General features: G+C 43.6%; 1 protein-coding gene across 2 annotated transcripts; it reads left to right on the plus strand.

Annotated features, from left to right (window-relative positions):
* Positions 1-1,824: 1,824 nt before the first annotated feature.
* On the plus strand, positions 1,825-19,528 carry UBE2QL1 (ubiquitin conjugating enzyme E2 QL1). 2 transcript variants are annotated; one of them, XM_085847523.1, is made up of 3 exons: positions 1,825-1,976; positions 2,402-3,177; positions 14,816-19,528. In XM_085847523.1, the coding sequence occupies exons 2-3, from the start codon at positions 2,533-2,535 to the stop codon at positions 14,936-14,938; spliced, it is 768 nt and encodes a 255-aa protein (XP_085703649.1). In that variant the 5' UTR covers positions 1,825-1,976; positions 2,402-2,532; the 3' UTR covers positions 14,939-19,528. The 2 variants fall into 2 exon arrangements, with proteins under 2 accessions (XP_085703649.1, XP_085703648.1); XM_085847522.1 differs by having other exon boundaries at positions 1,844-2,200.
* Positions 19,529-20,968: the final 1,440 nt, after the last annotated feature.

Here is a 20,968-nt window from a genome sequence, read left to right on the forward strand (position 1 = left end):
CCATAAGGAACACTTCGTTCATTAACATTACATTTATCAGCTGACTGCCATGCTGGAAGTACGTTATGAAAACTCGAAAGCGGCGAAATACCTTCACGTTGGCTTGAAATTAGATGCAAAAGTACTCATTAAAAATTTAATTCTGCAGGTAGTGCAGGGAGTGCAAGCTCTGTGCAAGGGGGGGGGGGGCATGCATGTCTGGAGGTAGCGTTATTGCTTTGGACAAGGGGGGGGCATGCACGTCTGGAGGTAGCGTTATTGCTTTGGACAAGGGGGGGCATGCACGTCTGGAGGTAGCGTTATTGCTTTGGACAAGGGGGGGGCATGCACGTCTGGAGGTAGCGTTATAGCTCTGTAAAAGAGGAGAGGGGACATGTACGTCTGGAGGTAGCGTTATAGCTTTGGACAAGTGGGGGGGGGCATGCACTTCTGCAGGTAGCATTATAGCTCTGTACAAGGGGGGGCATGCATATCTGTAAAAGAGGAGAGGGGCATGCACATCTGCAGGTAGCATTATTAGCTCTGGGCAAGCGGGGGGGGCATGCACATCTGCAAGTAGCATTATAGCTCTGTACAAGGGGGCATGCACATCTGCAGGTAGCATTATAGCTCTGGGCAAGCAGGGGGGCATGCACATCTGCAGGTACCATTATAGCTCTATACAAGGGGGGGACATGCACATCTGCAGGTAGCATTATAGCTCTATACAAGGGGGCATGCACATCTGCAGGTACCATTATAGCTCTATACAAGGGGGGGGGGAATGCACATCTGCAGGTAGCATTATAGCTCTATACAAGGGGGGCATGCACATCTGTAAGTAGCGTTATCGCTCTGTAAAAGAGGAGAGGGGCATGCACATCTGCAGGTAGCATTATAGCTCTGTACAAGGGGGGGGCATGCACATCTGCAGGTAGCATTATAGCTCTGTACAAGGGGGGGGGCATGCACATCTGCAGGTAGCATTATAGCTCTGTACAAGGGGGGGCATGCACGTCTGGAAGTAGAGTTATCGCTCTGTAAAAGAGGAGAGGGGCATGCACATCTGCAAGTAGCGTTATCGCTCTGTACAAGGGGGGGGCATGCACGTCTGGAAGTAGAGTTATCGCTCTGTAAAAGAGGAGGGGCATGCACATCTGCAAGTAGCGTTATCGCTCTGTAAAAGAGGAGGGGCATGCACATCTGCAAATCAATAAATTTGGTTTTTATTTAAAATTTAGCTTTTTTTGGTTAGTACCAGGGGGAAGGTGTGCCCTTCACAGATTCAGTGCCCAAGGTCCGACAGGCCGTCTTATTCCGGCCCTGGTCAGTTCGTTTCCAACTTTTTCTTCTCCTTGTTCCGCTTTTTCCTGCCATTTTTGCTGATATTACGTTTATATCTCCGCATGTCCAACTCCGTGTGTTGAAAATTTTACAGACAAACCACCAGAACGTTTCATCGAACATCTTCCACTGACAAGTCTTCGCTCACCCACCCACTCCACCCATCACATGCCTCATATTCTATCATATCCTCACCTCAGACTTTCCACACAGTCGGCAATCATAATCATTCTCTTCTCGACACATTCAACCTTCTGTGTTTCGGTTAAATAATAATCAATCCACGAATAATAAAGTAAACTCGTCAATGATGGCATTTGGTTGTTGAAATACCTGCGTATGTTTTCCTGCGTGTGGAAGTAAATAAATAATAATTAATAATTCACCCAAACAGGTGAAAATAAATATCCACACACGCGTCACGCAAGACGTAAGCGTATTACGTCATCGCGTAGGAAGACGCCTGAAGGTCTGGCTCGAAACGTATTACGTCATCGCGTAGGAAGACGCCTGAAGGTCTGGCTCGAGACCACCGATCCGGATACGTACGTCACGGAACGTCTCCGTCAGGGTGACGTCACTGACTCGTCTGGTTCTCCGCCAAACGAACCGAATGGCCGCGGCATTCCCCGTGTAACGTTTTACCCCAACCGGTTGGTATCGCTTTCTCACGTTGTGCGATTGAGAGTGCTGTATAAATTATCGGTGACATTTTCCGAAAAGGACGAAGGTGTGGGAAAAAAAAAAAAACGGACATAAATTCATATTTGTATCACCTCACGAGTTGTTGGGTTCGCCTGTTATTACCACACTGCGACGGTGGACGGGACCTCGTGTGGTAACTGTCGTGGTGTTTGTGTGTGTCCTGCTCGTTCAGGTACGTTCCTCGTCCCGCTCAGCACCCTCAAACCTGTTTTACCTCACGTTTCCGTCTTCATGATTGGTCCATTTGCCTCGTCAGCGGTTTATATGGCGATTTATCGTATTCCGAGCGGAAACCAAGTAAAACAATAGAAACGTGTCACAATGAATTAAAGGACCGCGCCATTGAAATGATTGTGCTTTCTGTTTGTTTCAGGTACATCGGAAGACGTGTCTTTCAACGGAGGAGCGAGAGGCTGGAAATAGGATAGATTTAGGGAAAATAATAAATAAATAAATAAATAAATAAAGGAAGACGTTAGTGGGATATAACAACAATAAGTGGATATGGCCACGTTGCTGCGTAAAATTGGGCTGATTCGGCTCAGCGAGCCCGAGAGTGGGAGTCCCAAGGGCAGCAGGAAGGCAGGCAAAGGTAGTAGCAGTTCTGGGGGGCACCACCAGCGTCCCAGCTTGCCCAATGGTCCCGTGATCGCCGCGGCTCCGGCGCAGAATTCTGCACAACCAGAGGCGGGTCGCGGTGACGGCCGCTCCATCCTTCGTCTACCGACGGCTTCCGGGATCGCCACGCCGCAACCGAGCAAAATCCATGGCATGCAGGTTCGAGCCAAAAGGCTCATGAAGGAACTTCAAGACCTGAATAAACTTGGAGACGAGATGTTAGTCGTCGAACTTGTTGGAGACAACTTGTTTGAATGGAATGTAAAGCTATTTCAGATCGACCACGACTCACCGCTCTGGCAAGACATGCGAGAGACGGGCATCGACTACATCCTTCTGAACCTCACGTTCCCAGAGAACTTCCCCTTTTCACCGCCCTTCATGCGTGTCCTAAGCCCTCGCATCGACAATGGCTTCGTTCTCGATGGAGGAGCTATCTGCATGGAGCTGCTCACTCCTCGCGGTTGGTCCAGTGCCTACACTGTGGAGGCGGTGGTCCGACAGTTTGCGGCCAGCCTTATTAAGGGCCAGGTGAGTTTTGCAGATATACTTTTATATTCGATTGAATTGTCAGTCTTTTAAGGTAATTATTTTGAACATTGTTGGATCGCATAAAGGATTATTGTCGCGGGTCAAGCCCGTGTCAGCAACTCATGATATTGTTGGGGTTGTGGGGGTAGATTGAGGAATTTCAAAGGAAAGTTACGATTGAATAAACTAGCTTGGTCCGTGGACGTGTAGGAGACATCTCGATGTAAATTAAGTCGGGGAAACTGTGAGCTGAAGTGTTGCGTGTCACCACGTGGGGGATGGTACGGTGTTAATGGGATAGGGATTAAGGACAATTTCCCCCAGTATGTGATTGCCTCCTCTGACCTATTCCTGCGTTTTTGCATTTACAAGCCAACAAGGAAGAAGTGCGGTTTTTTTTTTAATAACAAACACAACGCTAACAACAAGCGAGCAAGTCGTGTCGAGCAGGCAGAAGCCCTACCTTCCTGGGTTTCGTGGGAGCAAGCCACACCCAGAGGTGAAAGAAGCAAAAACGTTGTTTGTTTTGTTGGTTCGGTTGTTCGGTGTGATGTTGAACGGAGATCAGGAGCGAACGCACAAGTTCGGTGAGAGGTGGCAGTTGTAGTCGTGAGAGGAACGTGGCTCCAACGGAGGATCTCGCTTTGCTCTCCTCTCGGCACAACGAAATGGCTTTCCTTCAACGCTTGAAGAAGAAGACGCGATTCTCATGTTCGTACTGAAGTGAATTGGCTCGTGTAGTAAGTAGAGCAAGACGCTGACCATTGGCTCTTGGTTGGGTTGTGAGAGACCGACCTTGAAGCCTCGTGTATTTGACCGAAGAGACGGCACCATTCTGCAAAGCCGGAGCATCGGTGAGGATGATCGACGCAAAGACCCGCACGGCGGTCTCTGAGCTCTGGTGTTGAATACCCCTCACAAATTGCTTGATGTACATTTTTCCCGCTGCGAGAAAGTGGCTTGGCGCCATTTTGGGCGCTTCCACACGTGCAGAACGAAGCACCTCAATTCCAAAGTTGCACAGAGACCATTTCTAGACCAAGCTAAGTACTATAATAAAGGGAGTAATTGCTTTTATTTAGTTTCCCCCTTGTCTGTGTGTCGAGGCGCCTCGTCTTTAGGTTTAATTTATCTCACGATTATTATTACATTTTAATGATTACCCTTGTAAGTATTTATTTTAGCATTAAATTCCCATGTTTATTTTAAGTTGCTGTATCCTTGTAATTGTCATGGGGTTCGAATATAAACCCCTTGTGCTGTGCTTCCATGTGCCTCCGTCGCTCCGCCAGTGCCACGCCCCACCCCTCCCATGCACGTTATCTCTGAGGATCAATGTGTCTGCCTCTTAAGAAAAAACCGCTCGGCTATCAGGACTGGCTGGTGTTAATCGCCGTCCACTACATTTGGATCGGGGATTAACGTAACCGCCAGACCCACAACAATATTATAAACTAGCAGATTCCGATATACCTGACAAGGGCAGGTGAGTCATTCCACCTCATATCACTGGAGGCCTCCCAGTTGACCCCCTCAGATTTACTTTAAACTTTCATAAAATAGTTCCCAGGTATCAAAATGAAGCTGCGTAAAATTTTAGGTCCAGAGATGCGGTCAACTCCGAGATATTGATCGTTGAAAATGTGGTTGTGGCCATATTTTTATGGTCGTTGGTCATTCTGAAACCCACATATGGACGGACACACACACACACACACACACACACACACACACACACACACACACGCACACATACATACACCTCCCTCTCACCTGGGATGGAAATGACTGAGGGCAGCATTGAATACAACACCAATCCAAAAACTACAGCTTCTTTGTGAACGAGGACCGTGCATCACCCAGTATCATGCCAATTAACATGCTTGCCATGGCCTGGCAGGATTTGTTGACCCTGTGCTGCCGACAGCGAAGGCCTGAACTTTGGCGACTCTCTCTTGCTAAGTTCTGTCCTTTGAGGACGAGAGAGATCGAGGGTTTGTGGGATACAACAACTTTGATGGGAGCATGCACATAACTCTGGTCGGATCTTTGCGCCTTAAGTCGGTTTTCCGTGCTGGTGAGTTAAGCAAGGTTGAAGGGAACCGTGTCGGTGCTTATGTGGCGATTAATTAATTGGCCGAGTAAACCAACACCACGTGGCACATTATATGGGCTACCATTACAATTACAACCTTGGTTTAAGCAACCTGGGAACGCTATTTCAGACCAACCACAAGCAGTATAAATCGGGACACATTCAACAATTGCATTAATTTATTAAAGAAGTGAGAATGCCTGGTGTTGGCTTAATGGCGAAAGTGGTGGGCTGAAGATCCCAGCATCCTGAGTTCAAATCCCACTTGGCTGTTGAATTAATACCAGGTGAGGTTGACTCAGCTTGTCTCATCCTTCCGAGGTCGGCAAAATGAGCACTAGTTTTCTGGTATCCTGCGTCAGAGTGGCGACCTGTCCAGGATTTGTGCCCAATAGCCCAGGAGAATGCTCAGACAGCACCAACACTCTTCACAGAGTATGGTTCCAATGGATGAATGGATGGAAAGAGCGAGAAATGACGAGGAGAAAGAGAGAAAATGGCGGGAGAAATTCAAATGCCAAAATGGTGGTAAAATAAAGTACAGAAATGGAGGAAAAAAAGACACCAGCATCACAAGCAATTGAAGCACAAATAAAAACATGTACATTTACCCTTACCACGACACCAACATACCTGCCCCGGATCACTTGCATTCACTTAACACAAAATACACCACTGGATCTACGAGGAATGAAACAGAGGTTGGGTTGAGGGGGGAAAATAAAGTAGAGATTGAGGGTAGAGAAAGAGTGAGACTTTTTGATGGCGTCCGTGCGCACCTTCAACAACCTCCATCAAGGTTGTTGCCCACGACATGATGGTCCGGACTCGGTGGTTTGTGCTCTCCCCTTCACTCCCTCCTGGAGCACAGTGCCCCAGTAATATGGAGAAATTGGTGAAATTCCGTTCGCCCAACGCGATGACTTGCGTGACTCCGGGTATCTCGTTCTGGGGGTGAGAGCTGACGGCATTACTTGAGGGATCGTAATTTGTCCTTGGGGCTGAAAATGGTGTGCCAGGCCGTGTGGACATCAGTAAAAATGCGGAGAAAGCGAAATGAGAAAAATGTGAAGAGGAAGAAACGGTGCAGTCTGAAGAAAGATGCAGTGAGCACATGTAAATGTGTGTCGAAAGTGAGGCGAGTACGGTATGAAACTTCGTTCTGACGGACTGAAGCGAAGGGCAGGAAAATCACATTGGGGAACAGGCTCTCGAACTACTGTTCTGGAGGAGGCGAAAGTGGAGAGACAGAATTTGATGTGTTCTGCCAATTTTATCTTCCTCCCTCCCCCCCCCCCCCCATTCCTGGTCATGCCGGACCAGTCACACTCGTGTTCGGTCCGCCGCGCTGCATTTGTGTCATGCTGAGGGGACGAGGGGGGTGGAACCTTCAAGCAGCCTCTGTCTCCACCTCTCCTTCCCCTTGTGAACGTGGTACTTTCTCTGGTGATCAAGGTAACAGGTTGTGAGTAGGTTTGCTTATTGGCTTTGTAATGTAATGGATTGGTGTAAATGACAGAGGTAGAAAGGGGGAAAGGGAACAAAACCCTATCTGCTCACAAACACAATGCATATTTATCATAGTAGTACGTGCCCGTATGTGCGTGGCCTACGTGCAAACAAATATAAAAAAAACTTTCAAACAACAACCATACAGGCCAGAAACAACAACCACACAGGCCGTTCCTTCGCTCTCACGTGCCTGTACGTGCGTGCTCATACGTGCGTGGCCGTAGGTGCAACCCCCCCCCCCAACCCCAAAAAACAACTTTCAAACCGCGAGCCAGAAACAACCACACAGGCCGTTCCTTCACTCTCGCGTGCCCGTACGTGCGTGCCCATACGTGCAAACCCCCCAAAAAAACAACAAAAACTTTCAAACAACCACACAGGCCGTTCCTTCGCTCTCGTAAACAAAGACTGGATTGGGGCATTGTGTTTATCTATAAATGCACATAAGAAATCAAGAAAATTAGAATACAGTAAGTCATCACTATCCGGAAGTGGTGCGTGCCCGTACGGAATGTTCACATGCATTCCACGAATTATCGCTTGCATTGAAGTAACAACTGCTGTGATACTTATGTTCAGAGTTAATTAAAATCACGTTTACCTCCCTGTCTTTGCTTGTCATGACATTCGCTGCCATTGACCATTGCCACTCCTACGCCACGGTAACTAAATGGCGCCCTTTCCCCATCGGCCACGCCTACGCAGCAACATGTCCTGTCATTGGTTTGGTAAATAAATGGCCGCAGCAACGTGTCTTGTCATTGGTTTGGAAAATAAATGGCCATAACTTGGGAAGCACTTGTCCGATTAATATCAAACCTTGAAAAGGCACATCCTCAGGTCCCCAGCAATATAGCTGGCAAGTTTCAATTAGATCGGACCAGTGGTTGTCGAGAAACAGTGGTCACACACACACACACACACACACACACACACACACACACACACACACACACACACACACACACACACACACACACACACACACACACACACACACACACACACACACACACACACACTGCTGGAATTGTAGATAGATAAATAGGATTTACCTAACTTCGAAACAGAAAACGAATGAAATAACTGACTAATATTTATTTGTTTGTGCTTCCATTCTCCAGGGGGTGCACAAAGTCCTCCCAGAGTCACAACCGTCACAATATTTCTCCTTTCCACCCTCAACCCTTCTTCATTTTCTCATTGTTTAATTTAACCCTTTGTGCTTTCTCTTGCTTTCACCACTGCCTTCCCCACTCCTAACCCACCTCCAAACAAGAAAGGCAACAATTATAATTAATAGTTCCTTGGATCTTCTAGGTCTCTTCTTGCAGGAAGGTATAAAAGATTGCATAGTAAATATGGTTTGCATTGTTCCTGATAAAACTCATTCTGTGGCTGAAACAGACCTTTTTAGCTTTTGTTATTGAAAATTTTTTTTTCACATCTTATCATTGGTTGTGCTCTTTTGTTTTCTGCACCGGGGTTTCTTGCACCTGCTGTAAATATAAACAATCATTGTGGAATAGCAGATTATCCACACATCATCAGCTGGCAGGTTTGACCAAAAAAGGTCAAAAAGGAATCTCACAACCACACATCACAAAAAAAATCACTTACCTTCCCAATTATCACCTGGCAACAATTGCGTTCTTGCAAGGCTCCAGTGATGGTTGTAAACGGCAGGATATAATTTAAGCAAGGACAATCAAACAAACAAGAGTACAAACATTAAAATATATTGAAGCACCGACGGCCATTATAAAATCATTCCAAATAACTAACAATGGAGTTGTCTAAACGTGAGCAGGTGCAAATGGTCCGATTGAATGGACGAAGCAACATGTTCACATGAACTGCATTTCACAACCACCTTGTGTTAATACAGTAACTGCCACAGAGCTACTTCACAATTACACAAACGTTTTCATCATTCAATAACCACCAGTTTTACAGGGCTTGCAAATGGAACTAACCTGTGCAGCATATGATACCCATCTGAGAAAATAGCCGTCAGGATCCCAGGTTCAAATCTCATATTCTGTGTTGATGTGTCTCTTGTTTCCTAATGTTCATTCAATTCATGTACAGTGCAGTTGTCTCCAAATGTCCTTATCCTCCATGTGATGTATGTACAAGCTACTCTTGTGATTATTTGTTTGGAGGTATCCACTTTGCTCTCTACAGAACTCTTTTTGAGCCCACGGGGATACATTTTGAAGTCCTTTTTATCATAAAAGGCCCGAGGAGTGAAAGATATTTGTCCCTTTTTTGGATACAAAGTCAAGGTTCGTGGAAGAGCTGGAACACAGAACTGACCAGGACACAACAGAACAAAAGGAACAGCAGAAAGAGAAGGGGAAATGCAAACAGCAGGGCCGAGGGACAAAATAGTCTGAGAATAAATGTGAGCTTCCTGATGCCTGTAACACACAACTCTTTAGCGTTGGTGTGTAGCCACACCCAGACAGCCTTCTTGACATCCTTGTGCCACACACAGTGCTTGCCACGTCAGGCCTCCTTCAAGGGCCCAAACAGGTGTGGGTCAGATAGGAAAAGGTTTTGGTTGCACAGTGGATATGGGACAACTCTCTCCCACCCCCCACCTCTCCCCTAAGGTTGGAGATGACGCCTCCTGTCATGTGGATGGTGTGAGGTCTGGCATTGTCCTGTTGCAAAAGCACACACCAGCAGAGATGAGAATGATGTCTGTGAACCTCCTTTTGCATTTTGTGGAGCAGGTCACAGTACCTTGTACTGGTCACTGTCAATTCATGGAATTAAATCAAAAGGGACCGTTCGTGTCCCAGTATACCATCAGCATAATTTTGCCCACAAACTACTGCATCTTGAACTTCTTCAGAGGAGACGATGTTTGATTCCACTCCATGCTTTGTTTCTTTGATTCTGGTTCGTATTGGACCATCCAAGGCTCGTTCTGATGAATGACAGCTCTGAGGAGGATTCCCAAGACACCACCCTGTCCTGGAGGTAAGCTTGGATTTGTGATTGGGCCAGAAGTCAGTCAGGTTGTCCAAGGAGTTCCAAAGACTGTACCTCCGCCAGAGATTCATTGCAGAAATAAACTGGAGGGTTAGCCATAGTCTTTAGCAAGCGACAAGTGTGAGGAACTTGTAAGCACTGAATGACACATTTCAGGTGAATGACCAGCTTAATTTTGCATATTTCAAAAAGGTTCTTGGAACATAACTTGAATAATTCAATCATAGTTACAGAATGAATATACTTTTACTTTTCTCCTGCTTGACAATGTGATAGGTTTGTAAGAAAGAAGGAAGGAAATATCCCCTGGTGGTAGTACCACAAACCACCCCCCACAAGAGTGCAGCTTGCAGTGACCATGTGGATTTGAATAAACATCATTCTTGTTTCAGACAATCCTATTCACCGAAGCTTTTCTTTTTCAAAGAAAAGGTGGAGATTCATTAAAGTGCACTGAAGCATGACACGTTCCTCTCCAAAAGGCTAAAATAATGGTTTTGACAAACTTGCAAGTCTCCATCAGCTGAGATTCGAAGTTTTGTTTCATCAAATAGCGTATAATGCACAACTAACTGCTTATTAGCAGAACAGATCAGTTGATAAAATGTCAATTCACCAATCTACATTTAGAAAGGCAGCAAACAGTTTTCCGAGCAAGTAAAGATGGAAGGGACAGGTGAAAACATTCCTGAATGGGGAACAGGAGTTAATACCAAGAAAACCAGAAAAATAAATTTATATTTGAAGGAAACATCTGATAACGTCCATTTTTTTTTTTTTTTGTATACCTTGGTCGAGGCTCGTATGAAAGCTAACACAACTCACAGCAAGGAGGCATGAGACAAGAGGGGCGGGAGTGGAAGGGACAAAACAGTGGGGAACAGACATATTAGGTGAACTGTGGAAGGGAGAGGGATGGGGATGGGACGGGGAACATGGCGAAGAGAAGATGGACATTTCAGGGACTTTCAGGAAGGAAAGCAGGAGAAATGAAGGAAGTGGGCTTGGGTGGATTATCGGGGGTAGAAAAGATCAAGGATTTGGATGGGGGAAGATAAGAGGTGGTGGTGAACAGCTGTTTTGAAAGCCTGGAGGGAAGAATGGGAAAGAATAGAGTGAGGAAGTTTATTCCAAAGGCGGGAAAAAAGAGGAATGAAAGAGTGAAGATGAGCAGTGATTCGTGATTTTGGTAGTTTTACCAGAAGGGGGTTGTTGGCGGACCTTGAGCGCCCTGTGGAAATGTGGTGGGGACAAATCGCAGAGAGAGCAGGGGGGGGCAAGGCTGGAGAGGAGTCGGTAGAAGACAGAAAGACCACCGACCAACCTGCGGTGATTGAGTGAGAGGCCCAAAGACTCAGCTTCATTGCGGGAGAGGCCGATGATCTTAAATGCCCTGGTTTCGACAGCGTGAAGCCGAGAAAGGTGGGATGCAGGAGCACCAGCCCAGAGGGGAGAGCAGTACTCAATTTTGATGCATGACATTCTGACATCCCCATGACGTCTCTGCACGCAACAACTTGACTCTCCTCAACTATCCCTGTTCCACTTGTGAACATACCAATGTTGTGGGCTGGGGTTCGGTGGCGATAAACGACCACTAAGGGGAGCAGTAGGGTCGTCTCCACCAAACACCCCAGAATAGAAGGTCGTAACCCTTGGATAACTCCAAAGGTCACGGGTCCCTTAGGGCAACGTGGACGCCAATACTTCGACGGCATGGGGTAGGGTTAATTGCCTAATTTCAATATACCGAAGTACCCACGTCGTCTAACTACCCAGGAAACCACACCCTCGGCAGACTCTGTCCGGACCAAGTCGCATTTACCGACTCGGGTCTGGCGTAACCAAGCGGGAGTTACTGGAGCTGCGCCGGTCCAAATGAACAATTTACGGCACAAACGGCCTCACTAATTCCCAATACGCACCGTGCTAAACCAATGAAAGAAAGTGAGGGACATGAGCTGATACATTTAACAATTGGGGTTTATTTCTAAGGGAGGAAGACACAGAGAGCAGAGTTATTCAAATAAAATGCAATGTACAATCAAAAGAAAACACTTAGACAATTTTACCTAACAGACTGGCACCACACACACAGACACACACACACACACACACACACACACACACACACACACACACACACACACACACACACACACACACACACACACACACACACACACACACACACACACACACACACCCAAAAGAAAATGGACCCCGTGGGTCTTTATTCGGACCCTCAGCCCAGAGGGAAGGCGAGCTGGGGGAACAGAGCCCGGCTGGGTACCTTCCCGCCTCGTGCGGTCACACCGGACTCCAACCACCACGGTGGGACTCAAATCCACGTCCCGAAATTCACGGGCCCACGACCCTGGCTGCTCGGCCACCACCGCCACGAGGAGCCACCGCAAAGGAATCGCAGACCAAGCCACCACGAGGAGCCACTGCGAAGGACCGCAGACCAAGCCACCACGAGGAGCCACTGCAAAGGAATTGGCCACGATCACTGCAGTACACTGCTCCTCACAACCACTCTACTCTTCTTGCCAGGTCCGAGGGATTTCTTACCCTCCCTCTTGCCTCCTGATTGGACGAAGGGTTGTCTGGCGATCAGTGGCCTCCCCTCATTGGTCAGGCCAACACTCCATCTGGCTAAGGCAGAGTCAACCTGAGGTGATGAGCTTCCTGATTGGACAAGGGGTGGAGTCGGAGCTGAGGCGATGAAAATCTCCGCCCACGTACATGGTCGAACGCACGTGGGCAATGGCGTCGGTGTGCGAAGTGAAGTGAAGGGAATGGATGTATAACCAGAGTTGGTGTCAAAGCCACCCAATGCTCGCCTGTTTATACATTTATCGTTTTTAAGACGTCTAATAATTAATATTTTTTATAATTCTCTAACAATTTTTTTTTTGGGGGGGGGGGGTTGGAAATCACTTAAAACATGTAGAAATGCAAAAAAAAAATCGAAATTTTGTTGAAAAAAAAGTTGCAAAAATTCTTTTCTCTCTAACAATTTTTTTTTTTGGGGGGGGGGGTTGGAAATCACTTAAAACATGTAGAAATGCAAAAAAAAATGTTCTCTAACTTTTTTTGGGGGGGGGGGACCAAGTCCAAAATCTAATGGCATGATCCTTGGACCATATCTAACCCCTCCACCAAGTTTCGTCGAAATCCGTCGAGGAGTTTTTCCGTAATACAAAAAATTTAACATTTTCATGCTCACGCTCACGCTCACGCCGGGAGTATCGCTATAGCTCTCTGTTCTTCGAACAGGCGAGCAAAAAACCTGACTATAAAAGTAACTCGTAGCGCACACATGCAATTAACCCATTACACAGAAGGACGGAACCCTAACTATAAACACATACTTATCGAAATAACTGAACTGCGGGGACTGCTGTCTGCCTGTGTGCAAATGGCTTCCAAATCCATAACACTAAGACGGCCCCACGTGGCTGCGACTCACTCTAAGCATGATGGAAGTGTCATCAAGGTTATACATAATGTGCAATTAAAGATCGATTTTTTTAAAAGCCATTCGGTCTCACCCTGACCTTGTTGATCAGCTCACTGACTTTTTACAGTGCGGCGACATCGCGCTGTTATATAATTGGCTATTCTGTCCTGTGTCTTCTGTCACACTTATTGTTGGGTGTGATGTGGGCGGAGATTGCCGGGTTGTGGGTGGGGTTAATGCGGAAGAGCGACATTTTTTTGTGCTGAATCGTTTTCTGTGTGACGCCGGAAGTTGATTTCTTCCTGATCCGTTAGTTGTTGACGCGCAGCGTTGTAACTCTCGTTACAGCGCGGCGACATCTCGCTGTTATATAATTGGCTATTCTGTCCTGTGTCTTCTGTCGCGTCTTCTGTCACACTTATGGCCGCATACGTCCCTTTGATCTGAGGGCTATAAATAGAAATTTGTCCAACATCACAACTCTTCCCATCATGCATGCTAATTACCATGTCTATATTTAAATTTTATAACTGCAAAATTGTTTCATCATTCTTAACCTCGACTTTAACTGCCCCCAGCCGCGCGATATCGAAGTATTCGCTTCTTATTTTTAATGATTAACATCTGTTGAAGAAATTCTTGTCATCCTGTACATTTGAACATATATTCAACATACAAACAAATACATATGCACATATGGAGTGATCATAACACAGTCTTGCTCCAGATCTCTGAAATACATGAAAGAGTTAAGTCCTTTATATAGAATCCAGTGAGACATAGTATTTTTATTTCCAAACGCTGGCTCCACAGTTTGTCAGGTCTTAATATTCCCAGGTGGTGCTCACCTTCAGACTTCGTGCAGCCACCAGCTTGATTTGGTTGAATGGTTGCAGCATATATTTCAAACCCAGATGTGTAGATTCTCTCCCGGCACAGAATGATAGAATGATCAAACTGCAACCCTTTTGGGTATTTTGATAGATTTCTATAGTATGTAGGTTAAAAGTCAGTCTGCTTCTAACAGACGGGGGAAATATACGATCTTGAAGCAATTCGAGCTTAGTGAATACATCTGGACATTTCCTTAGACCCACATTCCAGTTTGTACTGAAATCATATTCCCTATCCAGCTTGCTGGTGCCTTTCATAAAAAAAATCCCTTAGAAAGCAAGATAGCTTTTAAATGATCGGCAATTCTTTTATACTGAATAATGATTTTAAGTTTTAGTTGAAAGGCCAACCTGTTTTGAACATCTTCACTAGACCGATTGATCATCTTTCAAAACAGAGGAAATATATGATGATGTAAATTAAAATTAAAATAGATACATGATCAAGCACATAAAATCATACCATATTTGAGTACATTTTCCATTACAGATTGATAACAATACATTTATTTGAATATCAAGTTTAATTTAATAACATTTTATTGTTGTTTTTATCACCCTCAAACCCATTATATGCTGATTTCGGAGAAATTGCACCGACACATCAATATGCAAGTATTTGAATGATGAAAATGGTCATTGCTCTCTTCCACTCTTTTGCATAAACAGGGCCGGATATGTCGCAAAACGAAGAAGGCATTCAGCAAGAAGGAAGCAGAAGCAACCTTCAAGAGTCTTGTGAAGACTCATGAGAAGTATGGTTGGGTAACACCTCCATCTTCCGAAGGGTGACACCTAGATAGCCATCTCGTATCAGTGGTGTAACCCTCATTATCCGAAACAATCTGCCTGCTCTTCAAAACTTTTTATTCTATCGTTCTGCCTGTTAGAGTTACCCTTATTGTCCCTCATATGGACCTCTCGAGTGCAATGTATTTTTGATTGATATCCATTTTCACAAACTACCTGCCTGTTTGTTCACGTTGCAGATATTGCTGCAGAGTATATATGTAGTAACAAAGTATTGACATGCAATTGTGTATAGAAAGAGTGATGAAGCAGCTCATGGCAACGAGATAACAACGTGAACGATTCCATGTACTCCACCTCAGTTCGAGTAAAACGTGTGGGAATTTCCCTGCAGTTTGGAGTATAATTCTTGTCTACATTCAGTTTGGGACAGGCGGTGCAAAATCTTGTTTTTGCTCCATCTGGTAATTGTAATAACTCGATACATCATCAAGTATTGGAAGAGAACCGCACCTGCCACAGTTTGGCTAACATTGCGTTAGTGAAGAATGAAAACACTCACCTGTTAGAACTCATTTGATTCACAACCTTATCAAACATTGATCATTTATCTGTGATCCATTGGTTCTATTTCATTCATCGGTGTATTCAAAATGGCAATCAACATTTCTCTGTAGGAAATCAAATATTTGTCCAAGAGCATATGTAACGAATGTCGATAAGCAAATAAGAAGTATGGCAGTTGCTGATTTTGATTTTGGAGCACAAGTAGATGAATACCTTGGTTTTCTACCCTTTGGTTGTGTAAAATGGTTAAGAAATGTTAATATTTATAAATTTGGTTTTGCCCAGTATTGCAGATATGAGTACAGCTTCCTGGGAGCTTGAGTGCTCTGTTAATTTTGTGCATTCATTGTTCACTGTTTATTTCATTTATTTTAGTGCATTTTATCCAGTCATTTGTCTGCACCATGTTATTTTTTCTAATACGAATAAGTACAGCCATTAAGGTAAGTGTCTCGTTTTGGCACCGATTTAGAAATTTATGATCAGGGTTTTGCGCCACCTGTCCCAAACTGAATGACTTGCGCATTCAATTCTGACAAATCCACCATTGTACCTGTTCAAGTAAACAATAAACAGGTTGTGTTTTTAAAACGTTCTTATTGCTGGCAGGCTAACAATGTAGCTTCAAGTTGATTGCTATAAACATTTAATAAGAAAATTAATAATTGGTTCCACATTTGATGTGTCAGTTGGAGGATCTGCCTTGTACGTCACACAAATATGCAACAGTTTTAACAAACCTTTTGTAATGCTATTTGGCCTCGACATTATAATAGTTATTCTACGGATTGCTTCATAAAATTGCTATCTATCTATAATTCCAGCAATCTCTGTGTCTGTCTGTCTGTGACCGCTGTTTCTCGACAACCACTGGTCCGATCTAATTGAAACTTGCCAGATATATTGCTGGGGCCCTGTGGATGTGCCTTTTCAAGGTTTGATATTAATCGGACAAGTGGTTCCCAAGTTATGTACCAAACCAATGACAGGGCACGGTGTGATGACGTCACAATTTTTTTTTTTTTTTTTGCACGTACGGGGATGCACCAGTTAAAAAAAAAATTGGCTAATGAATAAAAATATATTGACGAATGGATAAATGTAAATCCGCTAATGAATTTTTTTAAAGTCTGCTAATGACTAAATATACTGTAATGCATAACAGAAGAGTGACGCTTGGTTATGATTCTTTAACCACAGCATAGGAATTATTCAAAGCAAGTTATGTTGGGAAGGAGAGGAAGAAAGGTCAGCTGGGGGAAAATAAAAGAGTAAAAGAAGGGAGGTTGGAAAGAGACAAAAGTAAGGGAAAGGCATGTGCTGTACGTAGCATACAAAGGTGAGGGGGGGGGAAGGGGGTCAATAATTCCAGTTTCATGCCATTAATTAATAAATAGATAGCAATTTTTTCACCACCCTATTGTTCCTATTCATTAGCGGATTTACATTTATCCATTCGTCGATTTATTTTTATTCATTAGCCAATTTTTTTTTAACTTGTGCATGCCCATACGTGCGTGCCCGTACGTGCGTGGCTGTACGTGCAAAAAAAAGAAGACTTGTGACGTCATAGCACCGTGTCCTGTCATTGGTTTGGTAAATAAATGGCCATAATTTGGGAACCACTTGTCCGATTAATATCAAACCTTGAAAAGGCACATCCACAGGGCCCCAGCGATATACCTGGCAAGTTTCAATTAGATTGGATTAGTGGTTGTCGAGAAACAGCAGTCACAGACACACACACAGATTGCTGGAATTATAGATAGACTAGTACGTGCCCGTAAAAAATAAATAAATAAAAAAATAAAAAATAAGTATTCCAACCGCGAGCAAGAAACAACAACCACACAGGCCGTTTCTTCGCTCTCCCGTGCCCGTACGTGCGTGGCGCGGAAGTTCGCATATCACAGTTACGATGATTCGCAATTTAGGTTTTAATGGCCAATTATTTAATTAGCGACAACGTATTTTACCTTTTCACAATGTCGTCACAAGGAAAAACAAAAAGAGAAGAGAAGAGAGAAAAAAAATTACTTCCTGGTTCGGAGCATACCAGCACTCTGATGTTACCGAAATTTATGCACCGTCTAATATGAAAATGATCATAACTTGGGGCATTGTGTTTATCTATAAATGCACATAAGAAATCGAGAAATTATTAGAATACACGAAGTCATCACTCCCCGGAAGCCCGTACGTTGTAACCCGTAATGGGGAGCGTGGCTGAGCTTCCCTTCCCCATCGACCACGCCCACGCAACAACGTGTCTTGTCATTGGTTTGGTAAATAAATGGCCATAACTTGGGAAGCACTTGTCCGATTAATATCAAACCTTGAAAAGTCACATCCTCAGGTCCCCAGCAATATATCTGGCAAGTTTCAATTAGATCGGACCAGTGGTTGTCGAGAAACAGCGGTCACAGACACACACAGAGATTGCTGGAATTATGCATAGATAATTATCCATTAGCAGATTTATTATTATTAATGAGCTGATTTTTTAAAATTCTTTTTTCAAATTATTATTCATGAATGGATTTATTTTTTATGAACCAATGTATTGTTTTTATTCACAAGCGGATTTATATTTAATCGGTGAGTGGATTTTTTTTTTCATTCCTTTGGCAATTTTATTATTATTATTATTATTCATTACCGGATTTACATTTATCCATTAGTGGAGTAATTTTTATTCATTAACAGATTAAAAAAAAAAAATTCATGAGTGGATTTATTTTTATTCATTGACGGATTTATTTTTTTTGTCATGAGCCAATTTTTATTTATTTATTCATGAGTGGATTTATTTATTATCAGATTTAATAATCGCTGCATTTTCACTGCCGTTTCTCTCGCATTTCCAACAACAAATTAATTTGCCGGTAATTTATAGAAATGTTTTGTTTGCAATCATAAAATTATTAACATTGTAGAAACGAATCTTTGTATATTTTTGCCTTTGTTGGATGTTGATATAACGTTGTTTTGGCAAACTCTTCCATAGTTTCACATTTTATTTATTTATTTAATTTTTGCCAGTGCAGCACACTATGGCTGGACACCCATATGGAAAATTGTAAACGTGATGGGCATTGTGTGAAAGTTAATTATGATAAGAGGGCATGCAATATTTAATTATCGCTTATTTATATGAATGCTGTCACCAATGAAATTGAATGCTGGACTTTCAGATTTGGTGGACAATTAATTGAAGTACCATATATGATACAGTATTTATGAGAGAGACAGAGCGAGAGAGAGAGCGAGAGACAGAGCGAGAGACAGAGACAGAGACAGAGAGAGAGAGAGAGAGAGAGAGAGAGAGAGAGAGAGAGAATCAAATTCTTGTGAATTTTCAGAGCATACCAGATACTTTGCCGTAGTCCAGGCACGACACAAGCCATTGTTTAGAGTAATCTTCAAGTCTCCAGGATGCAAAATTTTGGCTTGTTTCTGCGACTTCTCTGCAAGGTTTTATACCTCTGTTTAAATAAATAAACAAGTCATTTCATTTTGTAGGTCTGGAGTAATATAAACCATGTAGATTTTCAAGATTACTGCTTTGATCCTCGAGATGGTTCAGCATTTGGCATGTTACATGACCTTTGCATCTGATATGGTGAAGTCTTGCTTTAAATATTTTCAAACTGCAACAACTGATCACCTCTTTATCAGTAATTTTCATAGAGAAAGTTAAGATAATGCCATTGTTTATATTGTTTTTCAGAACCACAGCTTTGATGCATTGTGCTTGTATTACATATGGCTGGGCGGGGAGCTTAGCAACCCACCTGAAATGCGAGAATATCTGGGTGCTTCTTTTGACACCTGAATGATCTCATGGGCTTTGAATTGTATGTCACATTGATTTGGTGATGATAACTTGACTGTGTTCATCACAGAAATCTTCTTTGCTCCCAAAAGAATACTTATTGTTTGAAAGAAGAAAAAAAAAATACTGTGTTTCTTGGTCATTATGTGTTGTCGTGATGTTTATGCAAATATGTAATGCAAGATACAGCTACTATTATTTATTAGAGCATAATAAACAACAAAAATGTTTTCTTTTTCTTTTGGTGAATCTTACTGCGAGTGTGATTTTATTAACCCTCAATCAAATGCCACATACTCTTAACAAAGCATCATTGCTGTCGAAAAAGAAGAATCTCTTGGCATGGTTTGTGTCGGATGTTCTTTCTTGCCTGTGCTGGATCAAGGTCATGCCAAATTGTCCTGAACCCCCCCCCTCCCCAACCCCCCATCACCCCTTTGCCCTTGACTGGTAATCATATGGCAATTCCTTTATTTGATAAATGTGATCAAGAATGCTCAGATATGTTGATTAAGATATGTGATTTGGTGAACATCCCCACTTATAAATATGATGTGATTGAGATTCCACACCCAACTCTGAAGCATCCATCGGTCGTTGTCACTTGCCAAGAGGTGGGGGGAGGGGGTGTGCGGAATGGCATTTCCAAAAAGCCTTCTAAAGCCTATGCTGGGCTGACTGCAGGAACAGTGTAGTAGCTGGCAGTTCTATCTCTCAGACTGCCATAGTACAAGCCAGAAGTTGCATTTTAACTTTAAGTGAAAATATACTGCATGTAGACAACGATAATGAACTTCCATTGCAGTGTTCTCACAAAACAAGTGACCTGCCATTCATGACAGACGATCAAAAGTATGGAGATCCGAAAACAGCAGGTTGCATCTCCATTACAAGGTATGTCCCCAATGCAGTGTAGTGCCCTGCAAAAAGGAACACTTTGGGCAGCTTGCCAACACCAATCGGATGAGGTCAAGTTTTGAACCTGTAATCACCTGATTACAGTGCAGAAACAGTCCATTAATTCAAGCCAGGATCGTCCAAGGTGGAGTGATTGCTCAATATGTACGTACTTACAACAGACTTGACTTGGTTTACATTCGACTCCCAAATTAGTTTGATCAAACTATAAATGGTTGTCCTATTCCTTCACGGGCAGAGATTTGTGTCACCCAACATGATGCGCTTCGGAAGGAACAAAGTTTAAATAATCTTCAGTGACTACACAAGGAAAGACTATACTTTATATATTTTTAGGATTTATTTACACCAAAAGGTAAGTTCCAGAAGGTATTTATTAAAACCTTGTGGAACTTGAAACATCAGCAATGATCACCATACTCTCTGGTGTCCACGTTCCTGACCCACTCAGGATCCTCTGACGACGAATTCATTTTACTTAACAAAAGAATATTCAAGACCATCTAATACTGATCAAGACTGGCAGGATGGCCTAAACTCTTAGAGGTACGCACACTCACCCCTAAGCTGTTTAGCCTGAGTTTGAATCCTTACCCTGCTATAAACTGTCATCCCAGTGTGCCACAGGCAGGTCGATTCATCAATGTATGTGCCGTCCCTCAGATGGACGTTAAACTGGCGTCCCGGCATTAATTGGTGGACGTGAAAGATCCCACGGTGTCCTGCGCAAAGAGTCAGTGAGCCATCACTGG

Source organism: Eptatretus burgeri, chromosome 11 (genome assembly GCF_056783735.1).
Source record: "Eptatretus burgeri isolate ZD-2024b chromosome 11, Ebu_testis_v1, whole genome shotgun sequence".
Taxonomy (NCBI): Eukaryota; Metazoa; Chordata; class Myxini; order Myxiniformes; family Myxinidae; genus Eptatretus; species Eptatretus burgeri.